The sequence below is a fragment of the Peromyscus leucopus genome, chromosome 4 (genome assembly GCF_004664715.2).
Source record: "Peromyscus leucopus breed LL Stock chromosome 4, UCI_PerLeu_2.1, whole genome shotgun sequence".
NCBI lineage: Eukaryota > Metazoa > Chordata > Mammalia > Rodentia > Cricetidae > Peromyscus > Peromyscus leucopus.
In genome coordinates this window covers 67,354,389-67,382,233 of record NC_051066.1, presented here as the reverse complement: position 1 = coordinate 67,382,233, position 27,845 = coordinate 67,354,389, and the positions used below count along the sequence as shown (strand labels likewise).

The 27,845-nt window shown below is 47.1% G+C and overlaps 2 protein-coding genes across 5 annotated transcripts in view; one reads left to right on the top strand and one right to left on the bottom strand.

Moving 5' to 3' along the window:
- Window positions 1–1,698: 1,698 nt before the first annotated feature.
- Window positions 1,699–13,199, top strand: F2 (coagulation factor II, thrombin). Its single transcript, XM_028878919.2, has 14 exons — window positions 1,699–1,835; window positions 2,228–2,391; window positions 2,963–2,987; window positions 3,190–3,240; window positions 5,265–5,370; window positions 5,466–5,602; window positions 7,510–7,827; window positions 8,046–8,159; window positions 8,236–8,362; window positions 8,912–9,079; window positions 9,503–9,676; window positions 9,881–10,062; window positions 12,750–12,820; window positions 12,946–13,199. Exons 1-14 carry the CDS (start codon window positions 1,757–1,759, stop codon window positions 13,084–13,086), a joined length of 1,857 nt encoding a protein of 618 aa, XP_028734752.1. The 5' UTR covers window positions 1,699–1,756; the 3' UTR covers window positions 13,087–13,199.
- A 2,816-nt stretch (window positions 13,200–16,015) lies between these two features.
- Window positions 16,016–27,845, bottom strand: part of Ckap5 (cytoskeleton associated protein 5) — a 113,603-nt gene continuing 101,773 nt past the window's right edge. For 3 of the 4 annotated variants that reach the window (XM_028878918.2, XM_028878916.2, XM_028878917.1), the window contains exons 38-44: window positions 27,369–27,444; window positions 25,574–25,762; window positions 25,354–25,491; window positions 24,857–24,940; window positions 24,298–24,457; window positions 16,870–17,021; window positions 16,475–16,717 (exon numbers count right to left, since the gene is read on the bottom strand). In XM_028878918.2, the coding sequence (XP_028734751.1) occupies window positions 16,475–16,717; window positions 16,870–17,021; window positions 24,298–24,457; window positions 24,857–24,940; window positions 25,354–25,491; window positions 25,574–25,762; window positions 27,369–27,444 (1,042 nt within the window). Of the gene's footprint in view, window positions 16,718–16,869; window positions 17,022–24,297; window positions 24,458–24,856; window positions 24,941–25,353; window positions 25,492–25,573; window positions 25,763–27,368; window positions 27,445–27,845 lie in introns of all 4 variants that reach the window. The other variant, XM_028878914.2, reaches the window with a different exon arrangement.

Below are 27,845 nucleotides of genomic sequence, written 5' to 3'. Positions count from 1 at the left end.
TTATTATGCATTTGTTGATGGGGAAAGGGCCATCAGTACTTCTCAATAGGTAAAGGCATCTCTGTCATACCTGAGTCCCAGCTTCAGTCCGTGATACTCAGGGTGGAAGAAGAGAACCGACCTTCACGTGTGGACGGTGGGGAACGTGCGCACACATGAATAAATACATGTCATTTATTATTTTTTAAAAGAGAGGCGTTTGTTTGTTTGTTTGTTTGTTTGTTTGAGACAGGATCTCTCTATGTAGTCCTGATTGTCCTGGAGCTTTCGAAGTAGACCAGGTTGGCCTCAGAATCATAGACATGCCTCTGCCTCCCTAGCGCCAGGATTATAAAGGTGTGTACCACACCCAGCTGCATATGTTTTTGAAAGTTATATTTTAGCTGGGCAGTGGCGGTATCATACGGCTTTACTCCCAGCACTCAGGAGGTAGAGGCAGGTGGATCTCTGTGAGTTCAAGGACAGCCTGGTCTACAGAGTGAGTTCCAGGAAGGTCAAGGTTGTTAACACAGAGAAACCTGTCTAAAAAAAAAAAAAAAAAAAAAAATGTGGCTGGAGAGATGGCTCAGTGGTTAAGAGTACTCAATGACTGCTCTTTCAGAGGACCCAAGTTTGACGCCCAGCATTCACATTGCGTTGCTCATAACTGCCTGTAACTCCAGCTCCAGGGGATTTGCCTCGGGTACCAGTACTCACATGCATATACCCACACACAGGTATCACATAGTAAAAATAATAAATTTTAGAAAGAAAAGCTGTAATATATGTGATGTGTGTGCGTGTGCGTGTGTGTGTGCGTGTGTGTGTGTGTGTGTGTGTGTGTGTGTGTGTGTGTGTTATAAGTTTGAAATCCGTAAGAAGTGGGCCACTCAGGAATTGAGCCGACTGTGGAAGTCCCAGTCTCGAGTTCTCTGCCAACCACGTTTCTCTCCAGACTGTACATGACCCCAAACAGCCAGCCCTGATGAAGTCAAGGCAAAGCAAGGGTCCCTTAATTCCTGGTGTACGTGCTCTTTGTCCCTCTGTTCTATTTAGACCCAAGACTAATATTTACCTTGTAAACAGGAAATGGGGGAGGGTGAGAAGCAGGTCCAGAGCTGCTGTTCCAATCAGAAACCTCCAGAGGCTGGCCCAGGGCAAACAGGTTGGGAGGGAAGGGGCTGTGTCTGGGAGAGCCAGCGCCAGCGCCTGTTCTGGGGCAGGAGATGGGAGAAGACAGCCAGAGGCCACAGGACTTGGCTCCTCCCTTAGAGAAGAGGAGTCCCCCCCCACCCCCACCCCTGCTGAGAGCTGCCCTGTCTCATGGTTACCCCAGCACAATGAGGGCAGCTTTCCCCTGGGCACACCCATCTCTATTCCTTAGGTCTGTGCACACATGTGCAAGTCTACGTTGATAGTCTCCCCTAGTTCTCACAGCAAAGTGTTATGTCCAGTGCACAGATGAAGGAGCTGTGGTCAGTGGAGATGGAGAGTTCTGGAAGGACTCATTGATCCACACTCACTCACTTAACAAATGGTGGAAGAGGTTGGATGACGGTCTTTTCAATACGATTTTCTCACGAAGAACATCCGTCCCTGGCTCTGGGAGAACTTGTCCTCTTGGATGGCGGGGGTGGACCCTAGGACTATCTACCCATTTGTCCCCAAGGCCCTGACCCCCTGACCTCTCCCTTGCCACTGATTTCTTCACGTTGGTTCAACATTAACCCAGAGAGAGAGTCAGGACAATCTCTCAGATCCCAGCAGCGGACACACTATGTTGTACGTCCGAGGCCTGGGGCTGCCTGGCTGCCTGGCTCTGGCTGCCCTGGTTGGCCTGGTACACAGCCAGCATGGTAAGGGGCCCTTGGGGGCCCGGGCATGATGGAAGGTGTGGGATATAGGCCTGTGGGTCGGGGTGTCCTGGCTAAGACCAGAGAACACAGGGACAATTCCCAGTTGGACCTCAGACCCCAGTGTCCAGATTGAAGAAGGAGTCAGGTGCATGGGGCAGGAGGCGGCTGGTGCCTCTTCTCTCTTCCAGAATGGCGAGTGGGCTGGGACAACCCATAAAAAGTGGGTAACAGGCTATGTTCAGTGGCCTTCTGGGTACTTCTGCAACCCCTGTGTCCCGTCATGGAAGCCAGCTGGGTAGGCCAGGCTTGCTTCCCTAATGGCTAGCCCTTACCGGCTAAGATGGGCAGGGTTTCCAGAGGCGCTTTCCTATTGCCCCCCCTGTCCCCCGCAGTGTTCCTGGCCCCTCAGCACGCGCTGTCGCTGCTCCAGCGGGTGCGGAGAGCCAACAGTGGCCTACTGGAGGAGCTAAGGAAGGGCAACCTGGAGCGGGAGTGCGTGGAGGAACAGTGCAGCTATGAGGAAGCCTTCGAGGCCCTGGAGTCCATCAGTGACACGGTGAGCCGGACCCGGCTGCTGGGAGGAGGGGCAGCGGGGTGAGGAAAAGTCCTGGACTCCCTCAGCAGAGGCATGCTGGGACCCGGTGACGCAAGCAGGGGACTCTGTCTGGCTCTTCCCCTGTTCACACTTTCACTTCCATTCTGACCCCCAATCCCATTGGGCTGCAAGATGGGGCCCCCCAAATCTGTCTTGGCGACTGGAGGCCTGGGCTGTCACAGGGAGGCGCGTGACACCAGAGGACCTCTCCAGCTTCAGCAGTCGGCTATTCTGGGGCTGTCTGGGTTGCCTGGTGCCTGCTTAAGGCTCTCTGCCATTTCTGGGTTCCCTTGTGGTGCACGCACTGGTCCTGGGGCTCTGCGGCAGCCCATTTCTTCGGGGCCGCTCTTCTCCTGTCTTCTTCAGCCCGGAGGAGACCTCCTCGTTCAGTCATGTGTGCTGGGGGACTCTCTCTCTTCACATTCTCTCCTCCTGGGAGCCCAAGTGGGGAGCTAAAGGCAGGCGTGAGGGGAGGATGGGATGCCTGCAGAGCTCCATCTTGCTGGCTCTCACCACAGCCCTTGCTTTGTAGGACGTGTTCTGGGCCAAGTACAGAGGTGAGTGGCCAATGGGGTTTGCCCCCCGGAAGGGAGGCTGGGGGACTCTAGCTAGAGACTACCCTTTCCTCCAGAATTTCCTGCTGCACCCACGCCCTCCCCCTCCCCCTCCCCCTGTTTTCCCTGCTTCCATCATCATCCCCATAGCAGCATCAAAGGTGTTTCTGATTTTTTTTCCCATCTGATTTTTTTTTTTTCCCAGCTTGTGATTCAGTGAGAAAAACTCGAGACACTTTCATGGAGTGTATGGAAGGTGAGGGGCAGACTTGGGGTGAGCGGGTGGTGGAGAAGCCTGGGAGAAAAGGAAAATTAGTGGCTGGTCAGGAGCCACGGCTGAAGTGGTGTCTCCAGCGCCTGACATTGCCTCTTTGTTCTGTGGTCAAGGCCGTCTTTGCATGTGGCTTTGTGCCTGGCAGTCAGCCGGACTGTTGGAGGGACGAATGGATAATTAATTAGTCTTGGGGACCTAGCTCTTAACCCCTGACTGACTAGGCCTCTGCCCACCCTTTGTCAGAGCTCTATCTTGTTAATTCATTCTCCAAAACTTTGTTTTGTTTTTGAGACAGGGACTCCGGTAGCCCAGGGTGGCTTTGAACTTGCTAGATGCTGAGGATGACCCTGAACTCCTGATCCTCAGCTTCCACCTCCCAGTGCTGGGGTTATAGGCCACTATGGCCGGCTTTCATTCTCCAGTACTTCCAGTGATCCCCATTACCCACAGGAAAGCCCTGACTTACTCTTCCAGACTCCCAAACCCTCTTTCTGCTCTGATGGCGAGTTGGTCAGGGTCAGTAAACATGTCAAGATGTCTCAGCCCTTGCCTACTTTGTTAGTTTCCGCTGGAGGAGGCAACACTCCCCACTGAAGACCTGGTCCTTCAGGGACTTCTCAGAGCCCTAGGGGAGCAGCCTCCCTCCACAGCATTCTGAATAATGTGTCTTTAGCCTAACAACAGGCTCCACTATCGACAGGAAACTTGTTTGTTTTTTTTTTTTTTCTCTGTGTAGCTTTGCGCCTTTCCTGGAACTTGCTTTGTAGACCAGGCTGGCCTCGAACTCACAAAGATCTGCCTGCCTCTTCCTCCTGAGTGCTGGGATTAAAGGTGTGCGCCACCACCACCCGGCAGACAGGAAACTTCTTATATACCACAGTTTCCTTCCTTCCTTCCTTCCTTCCTTCCTTCCTTCCTTCCTTCCTTCCTTCCTTCCTTCCTTCCTTGAGTCAAGGTCTCATGTGGCCTAGCTGGCTTTGAACTCCTGAACCTTCCCACCCCATGTTGCCTTGGTTATCTTGAAACTCACTCTGTAGACCAGACTGGCCTGGAACTCACAGAGCTCTGCCTGCCTCTGCCTCCTGAGTGCTGGGATTCTTTAATGCCATCTGCCACCACATCTTGTCTTTTTATTTTAATATGTGTAGACGTTGGCCTGCATGTACATCTGTATACCACCTATACGTCCTGGTACCTGCGGAGGATAGAAGAGGGCATTAGGTCACCTGGAACGGGACTTAAAGACTTTGTGAGCCGCCATGTGGTTGCTGGGAATTGAACCCAGGTCTTCTGGAAGAGCAGTCAGTGCTCTTAACTACTGAGCCATCTCTCCAGCCCTCATACTTTCATTACTTACTAAAAAAAATTTAAAAAAAAAAATTATACTAAGCCTTTGGTGTGTGCCAGGCACTGTGGCACTGTGCTGGTGCTGGATGCTGGGGATTTCTCTTTGTAGGTAGCATCTAAGTGCAGAGGAACCGGCCTTGAACTCGCAATCTTGTACTTCAGCTGGCCGAGTCCTTGGGTCATAGGGAGGTGCCACCATACAGGTGCTTGGGACTTTAAGAGCATGGAATAGTTCTGGGCTTTACTCACAGTCTCAGGATAGCAGAAATACCAAACCTCGAGGGACTCTTGGAAAAGCCAGGAGAGAGCAGAGGGATGGTTGCCTTGTCAGCAGAATCAGAGATGGCCTCCCACAAGAGCTATGTACCCGGCCTTGTGGGATAAGTTGGTGAACGAATCTGAGAGAATTCTAAGCGTGGAAACTGTGTGCAAAGGCTAAGTCACAGGAACAGGGAGACTGGGCCCAGGTGAGAACTGGGCCTGTCACCTGGTTGGCACGTGGCTGTGTGGCGTGGACAGACCTACCGCAAGGGAGCCAGAGGCAGGCAGGTTGCAGACGGTGGACCAGAGAGAGCCTGCAGCAGGGAGACAGCATGTGAATAGAAGATCTGCGGAGAGGCCTCGGAGGCCGGTGCAGACGCGGGTGTGTATCTCCGTAGGTCGTTGTGCTATGGATCTGGGTACCAACTACGTTGGGACCGTGAGCGTCACCCACTCCGGTATCGAGTGCCAATTATGGCGGAGCCGCTATCCACACAAGCCTGAGTGAGTGCTGGGCAGGCCTGTGGACCAGCAGGCCAGGAGGGGGATCAAAGACACTCTCGGGAGGCACAAGGTCCCTGAGCACCCTTCTCTTCCAGCATCAACTCCACCACCCACCCTGGGGCCAACCTGGAGGAGAATTTCTGCCGCAATCCAGATAGCAGCACCAAGGGACCCTGGTGCTACACCACAGACCCCACGGTGCGAAGAGAAGAGTGCAGTGTTCCCGTCTGTGGTGAGCTGGGGCCCGGGAGCAGTTCATGGCCAAGGCCCAGGGGTCTTCAGAAGGCCTGGTCATCTTGAATGGGCATCACGATGCTGGCCACCTTCAGAGCAAGGGGGGAGGAGCCACAAACCGAATGGGCCTGTTGGCCAGGGCACTGGGAGACCCGGGCAGGCTGCCTGTCACCTCCTTCCCAGTCTCGGTTCCTCATGCTCCAGGCTGTGGTTCATTTCAAACAACTTTGTGTCCTGCCAAGGTGCTCTTCCTCCAGGAAGTCCTCCTGGATGACTTCAGTCACATGCCTTTTCCAAACACCACAGAATAAGCACATGGGGTTCTCCCTGGGTCACTGTTGAGATAAGTTCCCACTACCTAGCCCCACAATAATGCTGCAGAACCAACACCCTTCCCTGAGGGGCAGGCCACAGCAAGTGCTTATTTCTTACACCATGGAGGCATGGCTAGGATGCTCTGAGCTGCACTCGCTGGGTGTGTGACTGGGCTGGGGACAGGGTTCCATCCATGTATGCTGGGCCGGCCGGAGTGGGTGTGCTAGGAATGAGGGGTCCAGCCGAACCCGATTCCTTGCAGTTGCTTGAGGAAGTTCCTCCCGCCCATGACGACGTCAGAAGTGTAGAACAATGAACAGCAGTGCTGTTTGAAGGCCTGTCCAGAGCCGGCAGCCAGGCCTGCCCACGTGCCCTTGGGAGGACTGGCGTGCCCACGGACCATCAGTCATACGTACCATACGACCAAGGCCAAAGTCAGGAAGTGCAGCGCTGTCCGGCAGGAAACCACAGAGTAAAGAATAGGGAAATAGGCAGGGTGGTGAATTCAGACCATGGGTTGGGGATGTGGTTTAGTGGTTGGAGTTTGGCTCGGATGCACAAGGCCCTAGGTTCAAAACTCCTGCCCCCCAAAAAACAAGGGCTGGCTTGGCAGCGCAGACCCATGATCCCAACCCCTGGAGATGCTGAGGCAAAAGGACCAAAGGATGGGAAGTTCAAGCCCTGGGTTGGAGACATGGCTCGGCAGTTAAGAGTATTTGCTTCTCTTGCAGAGGGCCAGAACTCAGTTCATAACTACTTGTAACTCCAGCTCCAGGGGATCCAACACTCTCTTTTGGCCTCCACAAGCACCTGTGTATGTGCAAACACACACACAGACAGAGAGAGAGAGATGAATAAAAATGAAAAAGAGAAATCTTTGTTTAAAAGTTCAAGACCTGTTTAGACAACAGTGAGTTCAAGGCCAGCCTAGGCAACTTAGTGAGACCCTGTCTCACAATGAAGAGAAAATGGGGTGGGGGGTGTTGGCCGTTTTATAACTCAGTGGTAGAGACCATCTCTTCCCTAGCTGCAGGTCAGGCCGCTACTCTTGGTCAGCTACGTTCCACCCAGACAGGTCTTCAGGCAAATCACCAATGATTTTTAAATGATCTTAACAGCTGCCTAGACTGCACCCTCTACCCGTTTGTGTGGAAAATACACTGCCAGCTCCTGAAACTGAGCTGTCTGCACAGACATCCTTAGTAGACCCAACAGCCTTTCTGCTGTATCCAGTTACAACACAGAACCTTAGTCTGGTGTGGTGGGCACACCTTTAATCCCAGCACTCGGGAGGCAGAGGCAGGCGCAGCTCTGAGTTTGAGGCCAGCCTGGGCTACAGAAAGGGTCCTAGGAGTGCTGGGGTTGAAGGCGTGGGCCATCACGCCCAACTTGTGCTGTGTATTTTATATTCCCAACTGTTGGGGAGGGTAGGCATGCGTGACCCATTTAAAGGGAGGTTGCTGAGGCTGGGGGTGTTTAAGCTGTCTCGAGTCACACAGATGGAATCCACCAGGACAGGGATTCAAATCTCCCTCGTGTCTGTGTGTGGTTCCCCCAACTTTGGCTTCTGCATCCATCCTTCCACACCAGGCCAGAAGGACCGTACCACTGTGGAGATGACGCCTCGCTCCGGAGGTTCCAAGGGGAATCTGTCACCTCCACCGGAGCAGTGCGTCCCTGAGCGTGGCCGGCTGTACCAGGGGAACCTGGCTGTGACGACACTTGGGTCCCCCTGCCTGGCCTGGGCCAGCTCCCCAGCCAAGGCCCTGAGCAAGTTCCAAGACTTCGCCCCGGAGGTGAAACTCGAGGAAAACTTCTGCCGCAACCCAGACGGTGATGAGGAGGGCGTGTGGTGCTATGTGGCCGGGCAGCCTGGTGACTTCGAGTACTGCAGCCTTAACTACTGCGGTGAGCAGAGCTCAGGGGCAGAGGACAAGTGGGTTCATCAGAGCCTTCCCGAAGCCTGGCTAGGGGTGGGTCCTATTCTCATTTCATAGATGAGTAAATGGAGTCCTGAGAGGTTGTTGCCTGGTCGTGGAGGAGTTCCTAGGCTCTTAAGCTTGGAGTCAAACGCCCTCCAAGGCCTGCAGGGGCTTGGGAAGGTCTAAGGTCCCAACCCTTTACAGAGGATGCGGTGGAAGAGGAGAGTCAGGATGTGGAGGAGTCCATCGCGGGGCGCACCACCGACGGAGAGTTCCACACCTTCTTCGATGAGAAGACCTTCGGCATGGGGGAGGCAGGTGAGGCACCCGCGTGAACGTGGGACGCGGGGATGGAGGGCAGGATGGGTCCCTCACCATCGGTCTTACTCTGCAGACTGTGGCCTTCGGCCTCTGTTCGAGAAGAAGTCGCGAAAAGACGAAACGGAAAAGGAGCTTCTTGACTCTTACATCGAGGGGCGCATCGTGGAGGGCTGGGACGCTGAGATGGGTATCGCCCCCTGGTGCGTCCTGGACTGATCTGCAGGCCCGTGGAAGTCCTGTCCACCCACAGCCGCTGCAGGACCTTGCTCTTACAAGCACTTGCTCTTACAAGCATCTGTTCCACAGATGACCCTAGCACCTTCTACTGATCCCCAGAGCAACCTCAGCCGACTGGCTTGACCATGTCTCTCTCTTAAGTAGATGGTGGAGCAGAGGCCTTGCGGGCTTCAGTGACTCATCCCAGGCAACAGTACAGTCAGGACTTGTATCCAAATTCTTCTGACTCCAGAGCTGTGCTAAACGGTGTGAAGTCGACACTTACAGAGCTCTGGTCCCCCAGGACAGCCAAGTCAATGTGACCTGGGTCAGATTGGGTGGGCGGCCGGGTCTCATGTAACAGAGGCTGACCTTGAACTTCTGATCCTCCTTGTTTCCGCTTCCTAAGTGCTAGCGTTACAGACCTGTGCCACCATCCCAGCCCAGTAGCTTTTAATCCTGACTCTTTTTCCACTTCTAGGGCTGCTGAAGGACCAGGCCCCAGTCCCGAATGCATTCTGCTTCCCTTTTAGGCAGGTGATGCTCTTCCGGAAGAGTCCCCAAGAGCTGCTGTGTGGGGCCAGCCTCATCAGTGACCGGTGGGTCCTCACCGCCGCCCACTGCCTTCTGTACCCACCCTGGGACAAGAACTTCACTGAGAACGACCTTCTGGTACGCATTGGCAAGCATTCCCGCACCAGGTATGAAGTTGGTGGCTGATGGTGACTAGCTGGGACCTCAGGGCCCATTAGGCGAGATGTGGCTGTTGTTTATCTCCCACTGTATGACCTCTCAGCATCCCCACTGGGAAAGCCCTTTTGGCCATGTCCTGACCCACTCCAGACACCAGAACATGGTCCGGGTGGGAGTCGCTTTAAATTGTGACTCTTTGAATAGTACATGTGGCCTGTGCCCATCTACATCTGCTGGCCTCTGTGGCTCAAGAGCCCTTTGTGGATATTGGACTGGGAGAAAGCTGCCAGCGGGCTGCCAAGGAAGATGTAGTGGCTCAGTGGTCATCCCGCCTCCCAGACTCTGAGGGCAGACTGTGACCTTCCTCAATGAGCTGAGTGTTCTCACTGGCAGGCCTACAGCTCTTGGCTTTTTTGTTGGGGTCTGCACAGGTATGAGCGGAACATTGAAAAGATCTCCATGCTGGAAAAGATCTACATTCACCCCAGATACAACTGGCGAGAGAACCTGGACCGTGACATTGCCCTGCTCAAGCTCAAGAAGCCCGTGCCCTTTAGCGACTATATTCACCCCGTGTGCCTGCCGGACAAGCAGACAGCAGCCAGGTCAGCGCCAGGGCCTCTGTGTGATTTGGCCCGGGTTCTGGACCTTAGGGCCTGGCACACGGTTGCAGGTGGCAGTTTCATGGTCTGAATGTGAAAGTCCTTTCCCCTGCTAGGTGTTGGTCTCTGGGAAATAGAGTTGGTCATCAGGAAGCTTCTAGATGTTGTCAGGGACAGTTCTCATTGGGTTCCTCTCTTTCCCTAAAGCTTGCTCCAGGCTGGGTATAAAGGGAGGGTGACAGGCTGGGGCAACCTTCGGGAGACATGGACCACCAGCATCAGCGAGATACAGCCCAGCGTCCTGCAGGTGGTGAACCTGCCCATCGTGGAGCGGCCGGTGTGCAAGGCTTCCACCCGGATACGCATCACCGACAACATGTTCTGTGCTGGTAAGCTGTGTGTCTTGGGCCGGGGTTGGTAGACTTGGGATGTGGTAGGGACATACACGTGGGCACTAACAAGTCAGATGACTCCAGGCAAGTGGCTGAACCTCTTGATGGCAAAAGGAAGGTCAAAGTTTCCATGCTGTGAGGTGTGAGGTTAGAGTGTGTTTGGCTTGTGGCCATTAATTCCTGCTCAGTATATGCAGCTCAGTGGAGATCCTGGGTAGGGAAAGAGCATTTATTCAGCCACTCAACATATATTTCTTGAATGCCTATTGTGTGCAAGGCAGCATTGAAGGTACACAGCAGAGACCCAAATAGGTGGTCCTATAATATTAACCCTACTCTTGTCTTTTATAAGATTTTGTGTGTGTGTGTGTGTGTGTGTGTGTGTGTGTGTGTGTGTGTGTAAGAGAGAATGAAATATGTATATTAGTGTGGGTTTACACATGTATGTGAATTTGTGTGGGACACAGTGGTTGAAATTAGGTGTCTTACTTGGTCACTCTTCACACTTGTTTATTTCTTTATTGAGTCTCACTATGCAGTCGTGGCTGACCTGGCAGTTGCTAACTTGCTATGTAGTTCAGGCTGGCATCAAACTCAGAAATCTGTCTGTACCTATATTAGAGCCATGCATAGCTCTGAGTTGTTTAGTAGATTTTTAAAGATTTATTTATTATATATAGCATGCTGTCTGCATGTATCCCTGCAGGCCAGAAGAAGTCACCACATCTCATTACAGATGGCTGTGAGCCACCATGTGGTTGCTGGGAATTGAACCCAGGTCCTCTGGAAGAGCAGCCAATGCTCTTAACCTCTGAGCCATCTCTCCAGCCCTGTTTAGTAGATATTTAAGAAAACAAAAAACCCTTATTTTTCTGATAGGGTTTTACTTAGATTGGTCCACTGCTCACAGGACCCTGCCCCAGCCTCCTAAGTACACCACTGTGCTTGGCTTACTTTTTCTTTTAGAACTTTTATCATTACTGCGTCACTGCACTGTGAACCCAGGGCTTTGAGCTGGGCGCCACTGAACTACACTCCAGCTCATAGTCTGAAGACTTTGGGTTTAAGGTTCCTTTGTAGTTGGTATATTAAAAATTATGAGTTTTGTTGCATTGTGAAGATTGTAATATTCCTACTTTATGGAATTGTTTTTTTAAAACTAGTATTCTGTAATCATTGTGTTTCATTTCCTGTGTTATTTTCCATATTGTGATCTTTGCTTTTAAAAGTTGTGTATTTAGCCAGAGCGAGATCCAGGACAGGTACCAAAGCTACACAGAGAAACCCTGTCTCGAAAAAACAAAAACAAACAAACAAAAGTTGTGCATTTAGGAGTTTGCATTTTGCTTTAGTGCCTATTTATCTTTGGGTTTATACTTTTTCAAGATGCCAATGCTTTTCTTCCTTCTTATTACTATCTTTTTCTTTTCTTTTTTTTTTTTTTTTTTTTTTTTTTTTTTTTTTTTTGAGACAGGGTCTTTCATGTGACCCAGGCTAGCCTTGAATTCACTATGTAGTTAATGACCTTGAACTTGTTGCTCCTGCCTCCCACAATGCTAGGATTACAGGCATGTGTCATCATGCCCAGTTTAGTTCATGTGGTGCTGAGGATCCTAATGGCTTCATGCATGCTGCAGGAGTACTCTACCACACTGTATAGTGCAGGCTTATTATGAATTTGTAATGCTTCCGCCCACAGGTGGGCACAACCATACTCAGTCATTTTAACCACATACTTCTCACCCCCCACCCCCCGCTTTTTTTTTTTTTTTTTTGTCTTTTGAGACAGTCTCATGCACCCAGGCCAGCCTCAAACTCACTAAGAGGCAGGGGCTAATATTAAAGGAATCCTCCTGCCTCTTACCCCTTTGTTGATTTTCCAAGCACACACCATGACATCTGATTTTTCTCATTTACTTTTAATTTTTAGGTTTGTGAGTCCATGTTTTTGGGTCCCCTCCCCCATATGCTTGGATTTGCTTGAGGATTTCACTTTGCTTTTTGAGTTTCTTTGTATAATCACTGTCCTCCAGGCTGTCCTCTGTACGTACTACCTCTGTGTAGCCCTGGCTGTCCTGGACCTCAATCTGTAGACAAGGCTGGCCTCAAACTCAGAGATCTGCCTGCTTTTGCCTCCTTTTGGGATTACAGAGTGTACCACTACTGCCTGACTCTTGAAGTTATTTCATTCACATAAGTTTTGTAGTTGATTGAAGGTATCTTACTAGCTAAGGTCTTTTGTTTTCCTAAAGTATCTTTCTATGGGTCTGCTAAGTTTCCATGTGTTTGTGCATAGGAGTTCTGAGATTCCTAATTTGATTCTGATTGTTTCTATTGAAAGATCTTTCCATCCTCACCCTACATGTGTTTTAGATTATATATACAAATCAGTACACTAAATTGAAGTTGAGTGTTTCTGTAGTCTATTTATTTAAAGTAGAGGGGTACAGGAGAGGGCTATCTGTGACTTGGTCACAGTGGAATGGTGAGAAGTTGCTGGAGTTGGGACAGCCTTGGCAGTTAGAGCCAAATTTGCTAAAGGATTAGATACCTGGACAAAGGATTAGATAGATACCTGGGACAAGGAAATGTGGTCAAGATAGACATCTTGGGGTCAAGTGGGTGTTATTGGGCGGTAGTTCCTTAAGGGAAGTGACTCCTGAACCCTGCTGTTCTTTCTCAAGGTTTCAAGGCAAATGACACCAAGAGAGGAGATGCTTGTGAAGGCGACAGTGGGGGACCTTTTGTCATGAAAGTAAGCCTCTCTAAAGGCCAGGGACTGGTGGGTGATTCTCCAGTGCGAGGGAAGGTTGGGGTCTAGGAACTTGTTTTCAGGAACAGCTTGGACCTGACTATTGGAATCCCCACTTTCTTTCTCAGAGTCCCTATAACAACCGTTGGTATCAAATGGGCATTGTCTCATGGGGTGAAGGCTGTGACCGGAATGGGAAATACGGCTTCTACACACACGTGTTCCGCCTGAAAAAGTGGATACTGAAAGTCATTGAACGATTTGGATAGATGAGATAAGGGGGCATCCATAATATGGGATTCTCATTGCAAAATCACAGAAACCAGTCAAAATATTTTTGTGGTTTGTTTATGTTCTCAATAAAAGTGACTGTTAGTAAGTCTCCGTGTGCCCAGTGCTGTTGATGGGCTACTTACTCTCTGGACTGGGCTCTGGAAGGCAGTAATGCTGCTGCACAGATGGAGCTGCAACTATTATATACACATATATAAGATTTATTAGAGTGGTGGACAGGCTGTGATCCAGTTAGTCCAACAATGGCTCTCTCTGAACAGAAAGGCCAAGAGTCCAGTAGGTGTAAACACCCTGGGGTAGATGTCTCAGATGGTCTTCATTCTACTTTGGAATCGTTAGGAGGTTCTGATGCCAGTGAAGGAATGCCTCAGGACAGATCAACGAACTTGCCAGAGAAAAGTGAGGCCAAGTAGGCAAAAAACAAAAACTTCCTTCTTCCAGGTCCTTTTATGCTGGCTGGACCAAAGGTATGGCTCAGATTTAGGGTGGACTTACCCATTTCAAATGATCCAATCAATTAAATTTCTCTTCCAGGACATTTAGGGCTACACAAAGAAACCATGTTTCAAACCACCCTGCCCCCCCCCAAAAAAAAAAAGAAAAAGAAAAGTTCTCACAGGCGTACCCATCTCCTTGTGTTTTAGTTGACTCAACATGACAAACAAGATTTTAGTCATCACATCCTATATCCTTCATCATCAAAATGGAACACATGTGCTCCCAAGAGGCCCAATGTTGACAGCACCTTTGAGATTATAGTTCGATGGTGGATGGGCACATAGGCTTCTCACCTGACCTGAGCTGTTGTCTTCAATCTTCACGTGTGCATGAGTGTTGTTTGAGACCAGGTCTCACTATGTAGCTCTGACTCTCCTGGAACTCACTATGTAGACCAGACTGGCCTTGAATGCAGAGATCTGCCTGCCTTTGCTTCTCCAGTAACACAAATTTATAAGGATTAAGTGATTTTTGTTGTGTACTGAGCACAACTGGACTGGCATCCTGTCTGTCTTGTTTAAAGTTCCTTTTCTGGTCACCTCCTCCCTCCTTTGGCCCCCACAAAGCACATACTGATGTGTGTGTGTGTGTGTGTGTGTGTGTTGGGGAGAGGGAGTTTTTCCCAGGTCTCTCCTTACCAGATTAGAGCAATTTGTAGTAAAGAGAGGTAAAAGATATTTAAGTAAGTAAACTTTGGACAAATTTAAAAGTCTTAAAACTGTGAAGATGTCCTGCCACAGTACCTCATTTAATGGGTCACTGGTTAATGGGACATTTTCGGGTAAGTGGGCACCACCGCCTCTAACGTGATGTGAAATTGCTTGACACTGCAGAACTGTGTTGAGAAGATGCATTCCCTGAGCTCCAAGGCTAGACTGAAGACTGAAGGTCTGTCTGCTTTAGGTGTTAAGACAGGAGTAGGGCGTGGGGTCATGCGCTTACCATTGTCAGCTTTGGTCAACTAATACACATGGTTTGAAGTGGGAGGGCCAGGGATGGTGACAGGGGCAGGTGGATCCCTGTGAGTTTGGGGCCAGCCTGGCTTATACAGTACCATGTTTCAGTCAGCCAGGGCTACATGGTGAGACCCTGTCTTGACAAATAAACAACATCAAAAACCAAAAGGTGGAAGGACCCTCAGCCCTTCTTCCTCCTCTGTCTGCTGAGTCTCCTATAGTTTAGGCTAGTCTCCAACTTGAGATCCTCTTGTATCAGCCTGCCAAATGCTAGGATTAGGATTATAGGCATTTGCCTCCACTGTATTGGCTTTTCATATTTGATGCATAAGGGAACAGAGAATTAAGAAAGAGTTTCTTGTTTATTCTGTGGTTCTGGTTGACTTGAAAGCTGGACAAAAATGGCCACAAGTTCTCAGTGATATTGGGCTTTAGGGGGAAAGCATTAAGAATGATTGTAGTTTGACTTGGTGATGCATACCTTTAATACCAGCACTGGAGAGGCAGAGACAGGTAGATCTCCAGGCCAGCCAGGACTCCATAGTGAGACCTTGCTTCAAAATAAATCAAGAATGCACTGTAATACTCAGAGCACACTCAGCATCACTGTTGGGGTTATCAACTTCGAGCACTTCGGAGGATGTCCTCCTACAGCAGCAGATCCCACCTTCCCTGCTGTGAACACTTACCACTCCATGCTCCCCCTATGAAGAAGCAAGTTTAACGTCAGGCAGCCTTACACTCACAGGAAACTGGTGACTGGAACCAACAGAGGGTTCACTTGATGGAAAATCAAGATTCATTTTCTTCTATCTTTCGTTGTGTGGAATGCCAGGTGAGTAGAAGGTGGACTGAGTTGTCCTGGAGCTTGCCTGGAGTCTCCCCCAGAACCCAGAACTTAGTCCTGACGTAGTTTTCTAACTATGGAAGAAGATCCTGTGGGGTTTATTCTGGAAGCAAATCTTCAGTTCACATTCTGTTTTCACTCAACCCAAGTATGAAGCAATTAGTCTGGACTGAAAGCAGCTCAGATATTCAGGGAGGAAAAGAACAAGCTGTCCAGATCCACCAGTGAACCCAATTCACTTTGTGTGGAAACTGCAGGCTCAAGTCACAGCTTGAAAACAATCTCATGTCATTTGTGCAGCAAAGTAGTAGGACATTAAATGTTCCTCCACCAACTGGAGATGACCAAGATGGTCATGAACCAAGACCTCCAAACAAGGAGGAACAAGCTTTCTCTGCTCCTTGGGTCTGCATGTGGCCGGCAGGCCAGGAGATGTCCCCTGTTCCAATGGAGCTACAGCTCCAGTCCATGAGTTAAGACAAAGTAGACCTCCGCAGGCCATAACAAACCCTCCTCTACCAGGGACAACACCCGGCTTTCCTTAAACAGGTGACAGAAACAGTTGTCCAGCACTCCCAGACATGGAGCATCTTAGGAAATGGGTATAGTTAATGCAAACTTTATTTATAAAAGACTCTTAAATTAGTTGTCTCATGCCATGCATTCATACAGAATACAGTGTCCCTTCAGGGCTACAGGAGAAGAGCTCACAACTCAGAAGGAACTATTAAAAGAGTTTCTAATGGCTGAAAGCTAGGAAAAAATTAGGACAATTTTACAAATGAGCCAACAAAACAAAAAAGATATGGAGCCTAGTCTGCGCTGAGGGAGCAGCTGTTTCGAAGTCTGTACACTAACCTAACCCCGCCAGTCTTCTCGAAGCAGCACCGACGGACGGGAGAAACAGCCTGTGCAGACGTGTGCACTACTGCTCCTCCCCGTCTGCTGTCTGGTGCATACAACCAGTTTGTGGACAGGAGGCCTGCAGTGGCCGCTTCACACTACAGGATTTCTAGATTAGTAAACTAAAGCTGCAGAGTGCTTGCTGAGGGATGGGCAGCTTCATTTACGACTGCTCTTTATTCTCTCCAGTCTCTTTTTCAAGTCATCGATGTTAGCTGTGGAGGAGGAGGAGGTCAGGGTTCCTGCAGAGTGGGTCTGGTTGGAATCCAGCTCTGAGTGCTGGTGCTGCTCGCGGGACTCCCGCAGCTGTGAGAGCTTGCTGTGGAGCATGTCTGTGGAAGAGGCAACTGGAGGAATTGCTGGTTTGGAGAGTAAAGAGGTCAGTGGAGGCCGGTCATCTTGCTATTGAGAGAAGACAGAGAGACACCACCTCAGTTCAGGGGAAGCAGTCAAGATGCAACTCTGCCCCAGTGTATACAAGGTCAAGCTACTTTGCTGTGGGCCAGCCTGTCCCTGACCTGCTCTCCATCCCCATAGAAAGAAAGGAGCAGTACCTTTGTGTTGTCAAGACCACACCGTTGTCGGAGAATTTTTAGCCTTTCCAGGTAGACGGACGGTCCCACTTCTTCTCCATTTGTGTTCCCTATAGAGGACACTGTGCTTGTGGGGGTGGGCACACATGTGACCTCCATCTGAGGGGAGATGCCTAGAGAGAAAAATGAAGGGAGCACATGTGGATATCCACACATTCCAACTTCTAGACTGCAATGGCCAATCTGCTACTGAAGACAACCACTAATTTCTAGGGCTCAGTGGCACAGCATATGTTTAGCATACACAAGTCCCTAGCAACAACCAAACAAATTTTAAGGTCCTGAATGTCTTCAACTCTACTTGAAAACTAAAAAATCCACAAGGACTACCTGGGATTAGTGATACAGGCTGGTCTCAAATATACAACCTAAACTTTGTTAGGACTTCAAGAATTGATACAAAAGAGCTGTGCCAAAACCTTGGTTATGTGAAGGATTGCATACCAAATGACAGGGCTGACATGGGCAATATGAAATCCCTAAGATACTTCTAAGTATATGATGAGTACCCAACTAAAAAATGAGCATTATGTTTGGGTTGGACGACACAACAGAGGAAGATTTTTCAAATCTATAGAGACCAACAAGGAGCTCAAAGGATAGGTACTACCCACTGAGATTCTTTGAGAAGAACAATTCATCTCAGTTCCTACAATTCTAACAGGGAACAGTCATAAAATGCAACATTTAAAAGACCTAATTTAGCTGGGGCGCTGGTGGCACATGCCTTTAATCCCAGCACTCAGGAGGCAGAGGCAGGTGGATCTCAGTGAGTTCGAGGCCAGCCTGGGCTACAGAGTGAGTTCCAGGACAGGCACCAAAACTACATGGAGAAGCCCTGTCAAGAAAAACCAAACCAAACCAAACCAAAAACAACAAAACAAACAAACCAACCAACCCCCAACATACATGGCTGGGGAGATGGCTCAGTGGATAAAGTGCTTGACATGTAAGTATGAAGACTAGAGTCTGAATCACCAGAACTCAAATAAATGCTGGTGGCATAGTGCCCACCTGAAACTCAACACGCAGGTGGTAGAGATAGGAGATTCCTGGAGCAAACTGGCTAGATAGAATAGCTGAATCGGTGAGCTCCAAGTTCAAGTAAGAGGCCCTGATTCAATTTATAGAATGGAAAACAATGAGCAGCAGAAGACATTCAACATCACTCCTGGGATTCCACAAGCTCCAGCACCAGAACACACGCCCACACACATATAGACAGGCATACACATGCAAACTAACAGAAAAAACAAACAAATCTAACCTGGGGCTGGGATATGGCTTACTGCTAGAGACAAGACTGCTTGTCTCAGAGAAATGGCTCAGCCATTAAGAGCACTGACTACTCTCCTAGAGGACCCAAGTTTGAATCCCAGCATCCACCCACATGGCAGCTCACAAATGTAACTCCAGTTCCAGAGTATTTGATGCCTGTCCTTTTCTGGCCTCCGAGGGCACTGCACCCATGTGGGTGCATAGACATACAGATAAAACAGCAATATACAAAATAAAAATCAATCTCTAAAAAAGAATTGCTTGTATCACATTCATATGGTGCCTAGCACCATAAAAGCAGAGCAAACTGGCAAAAACTTGCAGAAAATGTGCTGCTTAGGATACAAGTATCACCCAAATGTTGAACATCACCAGAAAAAACTTTAGAAATAGGAAAAGGAGGCCTTCTTGTGGTCAGGCAAACTATTGGTCTACTGTTACCTGATGTTCTGTTCGCTACCCCTGCAGAAGGACTTCAAACCAGTTGGAGAGTGGTAATGCATGGTGTCAAACCCACTGGCTGGGAAAGCAGTGTCACTGAGGGCTTGAGTGAGGCAGATGCAGAGACAACCTAAACTACACACAGTGCACACTTTTGACAGGCACCACACTCTAGAATGACATATGTGGAAAGCTTCACTGAACTTTGAAAAAGCAAACATAGGCACCTTTTCACAATTTTGTAGCTGGGTCTGTCTTTTGCAGCTTCGTCTGTCTTTGGTTTAAAGCTGTGATCAATATTTTTTTTTAAACTAAAACCTCTTGTCTTCCTTTTGTCTCTAGACTCTGTAAGTGGTAATTTTCAGAGTGATCTTTTTGGGACAGTAATATTTCAGCCTGAATTTAGGATATGTATTCATTCTAACCATCCCTAAAATAACTGCATAATAGCAACTTTGTTCTAGACAACAAAACAGATAGAAACTTTCTCAAGGAGATCTTTTCTTTCTTTGCTTCTTTCTGATAGCTCTCATGTAACTCAGGATGGTCTCTATGTAGCCAAGGATGACCATTAACTTCTGATCCTCCTGGATTATAGGCATGCATTACCATGTCCAGTTAATGGGTGCTGAAGACTGAACCCAATTCTTTGTGCATGCTAGGCAAGCACTCTACAAACTGAACTACATCTTCAGTATCACCCCTGTGGATTTTAAATATTAGCTGAGAGGGAAAGACACCAAACAAATAACAGATACTATATCATATGTTAGTATATAGACACTATATCATATATCATAGTGAAGCTTTCCACATATTTCACTCTACAGTTTGGTGCCTGTCAAAAGTGTACACTGCAAACGATAAAAGGGCTGAGAAAGAAATCAGAGAAACATCACCCTTTACAATAGCCACAAATAATATAAAATACCTTGGGGTAACACTAACTAAACAAGCGAAGGACCTGTATGACAAGAACTTTAAGTCTCTGAAGAAAGAAACTGAAGAAGATATCAGAAAATGGAAGGATCTCCCATGCTCATGGATAGGTAGGACTAACATAGTAAAAATGGCAATCTTACCAAAAGCAATCTACAGATTCAATGCAATCCCCATCAAAATGCCAACACAATTCTTCACAGACCTGGAAAGAACAATACTCAACTTCATATGGAAAAACAAAAGACCCAGGATAGCTAAAAGAATCCTGTATAATAAAGCAACCTCTGGAGGCATCACCATCTCTGACCTCAAGCTCTACTATAGAACTATAGTAATAAAAACAGCATGGTATTGGCATAAAAACCGACATACGGACCAATGGAATCGAACTGAAGACCATGACATTAATCCATGCACATATGAACAACTGATTTTTGACAAAGAAGCCAAAACTATACAATAGAAAAAAGAAAGTATCTTCAACAAATGGTGCTGGCATAACTGGATGTCAACATGTAAAAGATTACAAACAGATCCATATCTGTCACCATGCACAAAACTCAAGTCCAAGTGGATCAAAGACCTCAACATAAATCCAGTCACACTGAACATGATAGAAGAGAAAGTAGGAAGTACTCTTGAACGCATGGGCACAGGAAGTGACCACTTCCTAAATATAACACCAGTAGCACAGACACTGAGAGCAACAGTTAATAAATGGGACCCCTTGAAACTGAGAAGCTTTTGTAGGACAAAAGACACAGTCAATAAGACAAAAAGACAGCCTACAGAATGCGAAAAGATCTTCACCAACCCCACATCTGAGAGAGAGCTGATCTCCAAAGCATATAAAGAACTCAAGAAACTAGACATCAAAATGCTATAGAGCTAAACAGAGAATTCTCAAAAGAAGAATCTCAAATGGCTGAAAGATGTTTAAGGAAATGCTCAACATCCTTAGTCATCAGAGAAATGCAAATTAAAATGACTCTGAGATACCACCTTACACCTGTCAGAATGGCTATCATCAAAAACACTGAAGACAGATTATGTTGGAGAGGATGTGGAGCAAGGGGAACACTCCTCCACGATCTACCTCAAGACCAACCCTACCACTCTTGGGCATATACCCAAGGAATGCTCAATCATACCACAAGGACACATGCTCAACTATGTTCATAGCAGCATTATTTGTAATAGCCAGAACCTGGAAACAACCTAGATGCCAGTCAACTGAAAAATGGATAAAAAAATGTGGTACATATACACAATGGAGTACTACTCAGCAGAGAAAAACAATGACATCATGAAATTTGCAGGAAAATGGATGGAACTAGAAAATATCATCCTGAGTGAGGTAACCCAGACTCAGAAGGACAAACATGGTATGTACTCACTCATAAGTGGATACTAGATATAAAGCAAAGGACAATCAGACTGCAAGCCACAGATCCAGGGAGGCTACCTAGCAGGGGGGACCCTAGGATGACTATGGCTTATAGTAAGTTTTGGTTTTACTCAATCCCTGGGCAAGCTTTAGTGAAACATTTCACTATTAGGGTAAGAATCTGTACCGTATCAAACTGATGAAAGAAAATGCTGGCTGTACTTTCAGGAGGGGAGGCTAAAATCTTTTTAGACTATGGATTAGCATATAGAAAAATGTCTGCCGTAAATCAAACAGTGAAGGAGAAGATGAATAGGAATCTCATTTACACAACTTAAGTAAAGCATAGCTCTCTGAACAGATGAAGATAGGTCTCTTCTATATCCCAGAATCTAATCAATATTTATATGTATAATTCGGTTATCATTTGGCTTAAAAGGGCTTATTGGGAAATGTTATCATTTTTACTATTTTCTACAGAGAAAATACTTTACTGTTTACAATAACCCTGGACTTTTCAATTATAGCCTGTTCTTGTTTTTTGGTTTTGTTTTCTTAAAGGGAGGGAGAGGAAAATGCTGCGTTTCCCACCACATACAAAGCACTGTCACATGGCCCCTGCCACTCCTGCGCTTTCCTTAGCAGGCCTCCGTCCACATCTGGCAGAAGTACTGTCTGATTGAGGCAGATGCAGCAGTCCAAGTTTCTGTGAGGTTAATTCAAAGCAGTAGCTAGTGTTCCTGACATCCAGTGAGGAAATAATAGCTAAGGAGTTTGGTGCAGACCAGGCTTCTGTATACTAAACACTAGAGATGAAGCAGGAAGCCAACCACAGCAGTCAGACAGTAGGACAAACACTTTTTTTTTTTGTTTTTCGAGACAGGGTTTCTCTGTGTAGCTTTGTGCCTTTTCCTGGAACTCACTTGGTAGTCCAGGCTGGCCTTGAACTCACAGAGATCCACCTGGCTCTGCCTCCCAAGTGCTGGGATTAAAGGTGTGTGCCACCACCGCCCGGCTTTTTTTTTTTTTTTTTAAAGATTTATTTATTTATTATGTATACAGTGCCAGAAGAGGGCGCCAGATCTCATTACAGATGGTTGTGAGCTACCATGTGGTTGCTGGGAATTGAACTCAGGACCTCTGGAAGAACAACCAGTGCTCTTAACCACTGAGCCATCTCTCCAGCCTGGACAAACACTTAACTACTTTAAATGGCAACAGTGCTGAGTATGTGAGCGATCCACAAAGGAGTTCATGAGCTAAGAACAGTGAACAGGAGAACACAAAAAACTCATTGCATACAGTGTGCTAAAATCACAAGCATATTTGGAATAATAAAAGTGAGCCAGATACAGTGGCATGCACCTGTAATTCCAGCTATTTGAGAAGCTGAGGCAGGATGATTCCTTGGAACCTAGGATTGGAAGTTTGAGACCAGCCTGAGTGACACAGTGAGAATCATTAAAAAAAATAATAAAAAAAATTTAAAAAGTGGGGATTAATGAAGAACATTGACAAAGCTAAACAAAATTGTACAGTACTGGTACAGAGGATATGTGTACCTCAATGAATAAAACTAAGAGTCCAAAAATAAACAGACAGCTCCATAGACTATTAGTTTTCCACAAGGGACCACTTAAAGCCATAGTGAAGTTCAGTAAAATTTAAAAGTTTTGTACACATAAAGTCCATCAAGAAAGTGAAAAAGAAGGGGCTGGCGATTACCAAGAGTGCTTGCTCAGTAATCACGAGGACCTGAGTGAAAGTGGAGGCAGGGAAACACCTTCAGGCATTAGTTACAGGAATTCTCCAGGGAGCTGTCCAGTCCAAGCGTCTCAGAGGCCAGGGTTAGAGCTGTAATGCTGCCACCGCCAAGGGCTAAGGGCCCCATCCCTGAAGCCTGTGTGAAGGCCATCATAAGAGGCCGCCACTTCCTGCTACTTCACTGCTGCCAAACACTAAGGGAAATGCAGAGCTGCTGGAGCGTGAGAGAGGAAGAGACCAAATGTCCTCCTCTGGCCTCATGCTGGGGCTCTAAGTCAGGTCCTCCAGCTTGCAGGATTCTTGCCCACTGAGCCATCCTGCCAGCTTCTTTCTCCCAATCTCTCCCTTGCTTCCCACCTCTTCTGGTTTTGTTAGGGATCCTCTTGCCCAGCCTCCTAGTGCTGTAATTACAGGCATTTGCTACCGTGCCTGGCTTCCAGTAGTTTCTATGTTTGTCCCTCCTCATGGCCCTGTTCAGTCTGGACCCTTCCTTATACCTACAATAAACCTTCTCCTCAACCATTAAAAAAAAAAAGTGTGCACTGTGTGTAGTTTAGGTTCTCTCTGCATCTGTCTCGCTCAAGCTCTCAGTGACACCGCTTTCCCAGCCAGTTGGGTTTGAGCACCCAGGAGCAGAGCTGGAAGACCTTTGTGAGTCAGAAGTCTAATTTGATCTACATATTGGGCTTCGGGTGGGAGGCTGCTATTTGGGAGGGTGAAGAATAGGCTCACAAGTTTTCAGCAAATCACTGAGATCACAGTATATAAGCAAGATCTAAGCTGGGCGGTGGTGGCGCACGCCTTTAATCCCAGCACTCGGGAGGCAGAGCCAGGTGGATCTCTGTGAGTTCGAGGCCAGCCTGGTCTACAAAGTGAGTTTCAGGAAAGGCACAAAGCTACACAGAGAAACCCTGTCTCAGAAAAAAAAAAACAAAACAAAAAAACAAAAAACAAGATCTGCACAAGAGCAAGGAATTGGCCAACGGGGTCTCTTAGAAGCAACAGCACCATATATATAAAGACTAGTGCATATATCAGAGGTAGAGTGTATGTGTAGCGTGCAGGGCCCTGGCTTCAATCCCCACATAAAAACAGCAGAATGACAAAGCCAGTGCTAAGGCCCTATGGTATGCCTATGTGTCGTGTCCATGTTTCAGAAACAGGGAGGGGGTTGGCGGGCTGGAGAGTGGTAGATGAGGTGCCCGAAGTAGCAGAGATCAGACAACGCAGGACATGGAGAGGTTTTTGCCTTCTGGAATACAGCTGGCAACTCCTGATGCCCTGTGTGGAAAAGAGCACAAAAAGATGGAGGTGGAAGTGGGAGAACACCAGGAGGGCGTCTGCTGCAGCGCAGCTAAGAGAGAATACTGTTTCCCACCAAGGAATCAGAGTGGAAGGTAAGAAGAGGTGTGAGTGGACCCTGCATGTGGTTTGCAAGAGAGCCTAAGAGTTTCCTGGCAGAGGAAGTGCAGACTAAAAGCTTTAGTTTTCACCAAACTAGATAAAGTAAGCAGGAACAAGAATGCCAATGGCGTAGTGGCTTTAGCCTATTTCTGGGAGGAGAACAGGAACCACACCTGTCGAAGAGGGAATGCGGCCTTTGCCTTCTCTCTCCATCTCAATCACCCGAAGGCCTCTCTCAACGTAACTCTGAAAGAACTGTGAGGAGTTTTTCAGGAATGGTTCAATGTCAGCATCTGAATATTTCTTCTTATATTCATATAACTCTGCTAAGCCCTGGTGAAAAAGAAAAAGGAAGAGGTGGGGATAGATATAAGTCAGTGTTCCTTTTCCACAAAGCAGACCACCACCTATTTCCTTTAACTCCATCCACACCCCCTCTTTTCTCCTCACTTTCTCCATCCATCCCTTCTTCTGGTTTTTTGCAGACAAGGTCTTGGCTCAGAAATTCCTATGTAGATCAGATTGGCTTCAAACTTACAGCAATCCCTCTGCCTCAGCCTCTTGAGTATAGAGATTACAGCTGTGTACCATAACATCTGCCTTTTTGTTTATTTTTGCTTTTTTGAGTCCTTCTATGTAGTTCAGGCTAGTCTCAAACTTGCAATTGCCTATCTCAGTCTTTCAAGTGCTACGTACAGCACCCAGTCTCAGGCTTAACCCTTTCATTCTCACCTCTTTAGTGTTCTCTTTAGATCCAATCTTCTTAAAAATCTCAGCTAAGAAATCATTTACTTTGGCCTTTGATGATTTTTCATCCTAATAAATTGAAAACCACAAAGAACTGGTTAGAACTGAATTATTGGAAGCAGATGAGAGGATGGATAATAACAGAAAATATTTCAGAATATGGGCCTTACTGGTATGGTTCTACTGGTACAGAAAGCCCAGAGCTGCAAAGTTTACAGCAGCAACACTAGTATTGTGGTTATGAGTGTGTCCAGTCTGAGGGTTTCACCTCAACTTTGAGGACGATTTGGTCCATTCCTCCCGGTTATGAAGAGCTCATAGTGGACTTACCTAGTGATACAGAAGGCTTTCTTGGAGATCAAAAAGCATGTGTTCACTACTCCAGTGTTTTGAAATTTTTAGGTAAAAATGGTTATAGCAGCAAACCAAGAGAATGATCACTCCAACCCCTAATATTTCCCCTTGGGAATCAGAATACTCACTATCCGAGAAGCTCCCTTTTCTGTTTCCTTCTCAGACTTGCTCCCAGTCTGGTCCATACTGTGCTTCATCATCCGACACAGGTGCGCCTCCAGCTCAGACTCATTCTTATTGTCAATCATTGTAAGGTGGTCTAGGATCTGAGGGAGACAAGCAGATTCAAATGCTAGCAATGACCCTTCCAGGCAATTCACCCCGAGACCAAGTGCTGTTCTCACCCACCTTAGGTCCTTTTAGTTTGCATAATGTATGCAGAAGGGTCTTTAGAGTCCTTATAGGAAATTCACTTTTGCACTGCTTCAGTTTCTCTTTGGGAAAGACCTTCATGAATATGTGGATGTCCAGAAGAATTCTGTCTAGGTTAATGCTGTTGATGGTGTCAGGCAATAGTCGAACCATTCTCCATAGACACTATAAAAATAAGAAACAAGGGCTAGAGAGATGGCTTAGCAGTTATGAGCACTAGCTGCTCTTCCAGAAAACCCAGGTTCCAATTCCAGCACCCACATGACAGCTCACAACTGTCTGTAACTCCAGTTCTAGTGGATCCAATACTTCACAGAAATATATGCAGGCAAAAACACCAATGTACATAAAATAAAAATAAATAAACCATTAAAAAAAAAAAACAAAAGGAATGACTGAAAAATGAGGATAATTTATCATCATTTTCCCAATTCAAGGTTCTTTTCCTTATATGTGTGTTATCTATGTGTATACTTATTTATTACATGTGTGTATGTATGTGGTGACCAGAGCTGGACATAGGGTATTTATGTCTATTACTTTCTATTATGAGACAGTCTCTCATTAACCTGGACCTTGATAATTCAGCTAGGCTGGCTGGCTAGCTAGCAAGTCCCAGGCAGCCTCCTCACCCAGCTTTTTGTATGTGCTGGAGACAAGGACATTTTAAACATTGAAAAAAATAAGTTTAAATTCTGTCTTGGGTTTCCTTAGTACCTGAGAACAGAATTGTTAAGACTGCTTAACCAAATCTAATCTAAAGAAGCAAAATCCTACACCACTTGAGTACCAGAAGTATGTTACACTTACAATCATTTGGAGAATTCTATGAAAGACTCAACATACATACCTCTTATAGGTCAATATATACTTCTTCAAAATAAAATATGCTTAATCAAACTTCTTGCCTTCTAGTTTCTAGAAGAAGGCTGGCCATGAACGTACTATGTACCTGAGCCTGGCCCATATGTTTCACTCTCTAAGTGTTGAGATTACAGGTGTGAAGCACTGTGATGGCTTGCTCTTCTTGTTGTCTGTAATGATTTTTAGGGGGAATCCAGAGTTAGGGGTGCACGCCTTTAATCCCAGCACTAGGAGGCAGAGGTAGGTGGATCAGTGTGAGTTCAAGGCCAGCCTGTTCTACATAGTGAGTTCTAGGATAAGGCAGAGCTACAAAGTGAGAGCCCGTCTCAAAACAAAATAAAAGACATTCATGGAGCTGGAGAGATGGCTCAGTGGTTAAGAATACTTTAGTTTCCAGAACACACATGGTAGCTGGGATTAAAGGCATGTACTACCTTCTGTGGTCACAGTGTTCCACCACAGCAATATAACCCTAACTAAGACAGGACTGATCCACAACTTGCTTTATAGACCAGGCTAGCCTCAAACTCAGAGATGTGCCCGCCTCTCTCTCTCAAGTGCTGAGATTAAAGGCGAGCAACACCATACCTGGCTGAAAAATTACAATTGTTACCATGCCTGGCTTATCAACTGTATTTTTCAGAAGTACCTTAGCTGACTTCAGTCAATGTTTTAATTTGAATTTCTTTCCCAGCTGGGCATGGTGGCGCATACCTTTAATCCTAGCATTCTGGAAGCAGAGGCAGGTGGATCTCTGTGAGTTCGAGGCCAGTCTGATCTATAGGGGGAGTTTCAGGACAGCCAGGGCTACACAGAGAAACCCTGTCTTGAGAAAAAAACAAAACAAAAAAAAAAAAAAGAAAGTGATATCTTTGAAAGACAAGAAATGAAATTATTTCGACTTTACCTTCATAACAAGTTCTGAGAATTTGGGAGAAGTAGCTGTTGCTAGTAGGCTGTCCTGAAGTAAAACAAGCAGGGCACTGGAAAAACAAATAGCATTAATAAATCTTAAGTCTTCATGCATGCACCCACACACCCCATCCCACCCCCTACCTCCTTCTCTAGCCCCAGACAGGGTTTCTAAGAGACAACTGTAATGCTAGGACGATAACTAGTACATTTGACTATCCTACTCTAGAAAAGCCAGATACTGTTACTAGGTTTAGACTGAAATGCACTTGATCCATTGAGAAGAAAGTAATAAATCATCTTATTATGCAAACTTAAAAAGTTACAACTGACTTTGATCCTCTTACCTCCACCTGAGTGGAATGCTAGGATTACAGGAATGTGCTATGCTGGGTTTTAGCAAGTGCTGCGGAGCAAACCCAGGCCTTTTTGCATGCTAGGCAAGCACTACCAACTGAGCCACACCCCCAAC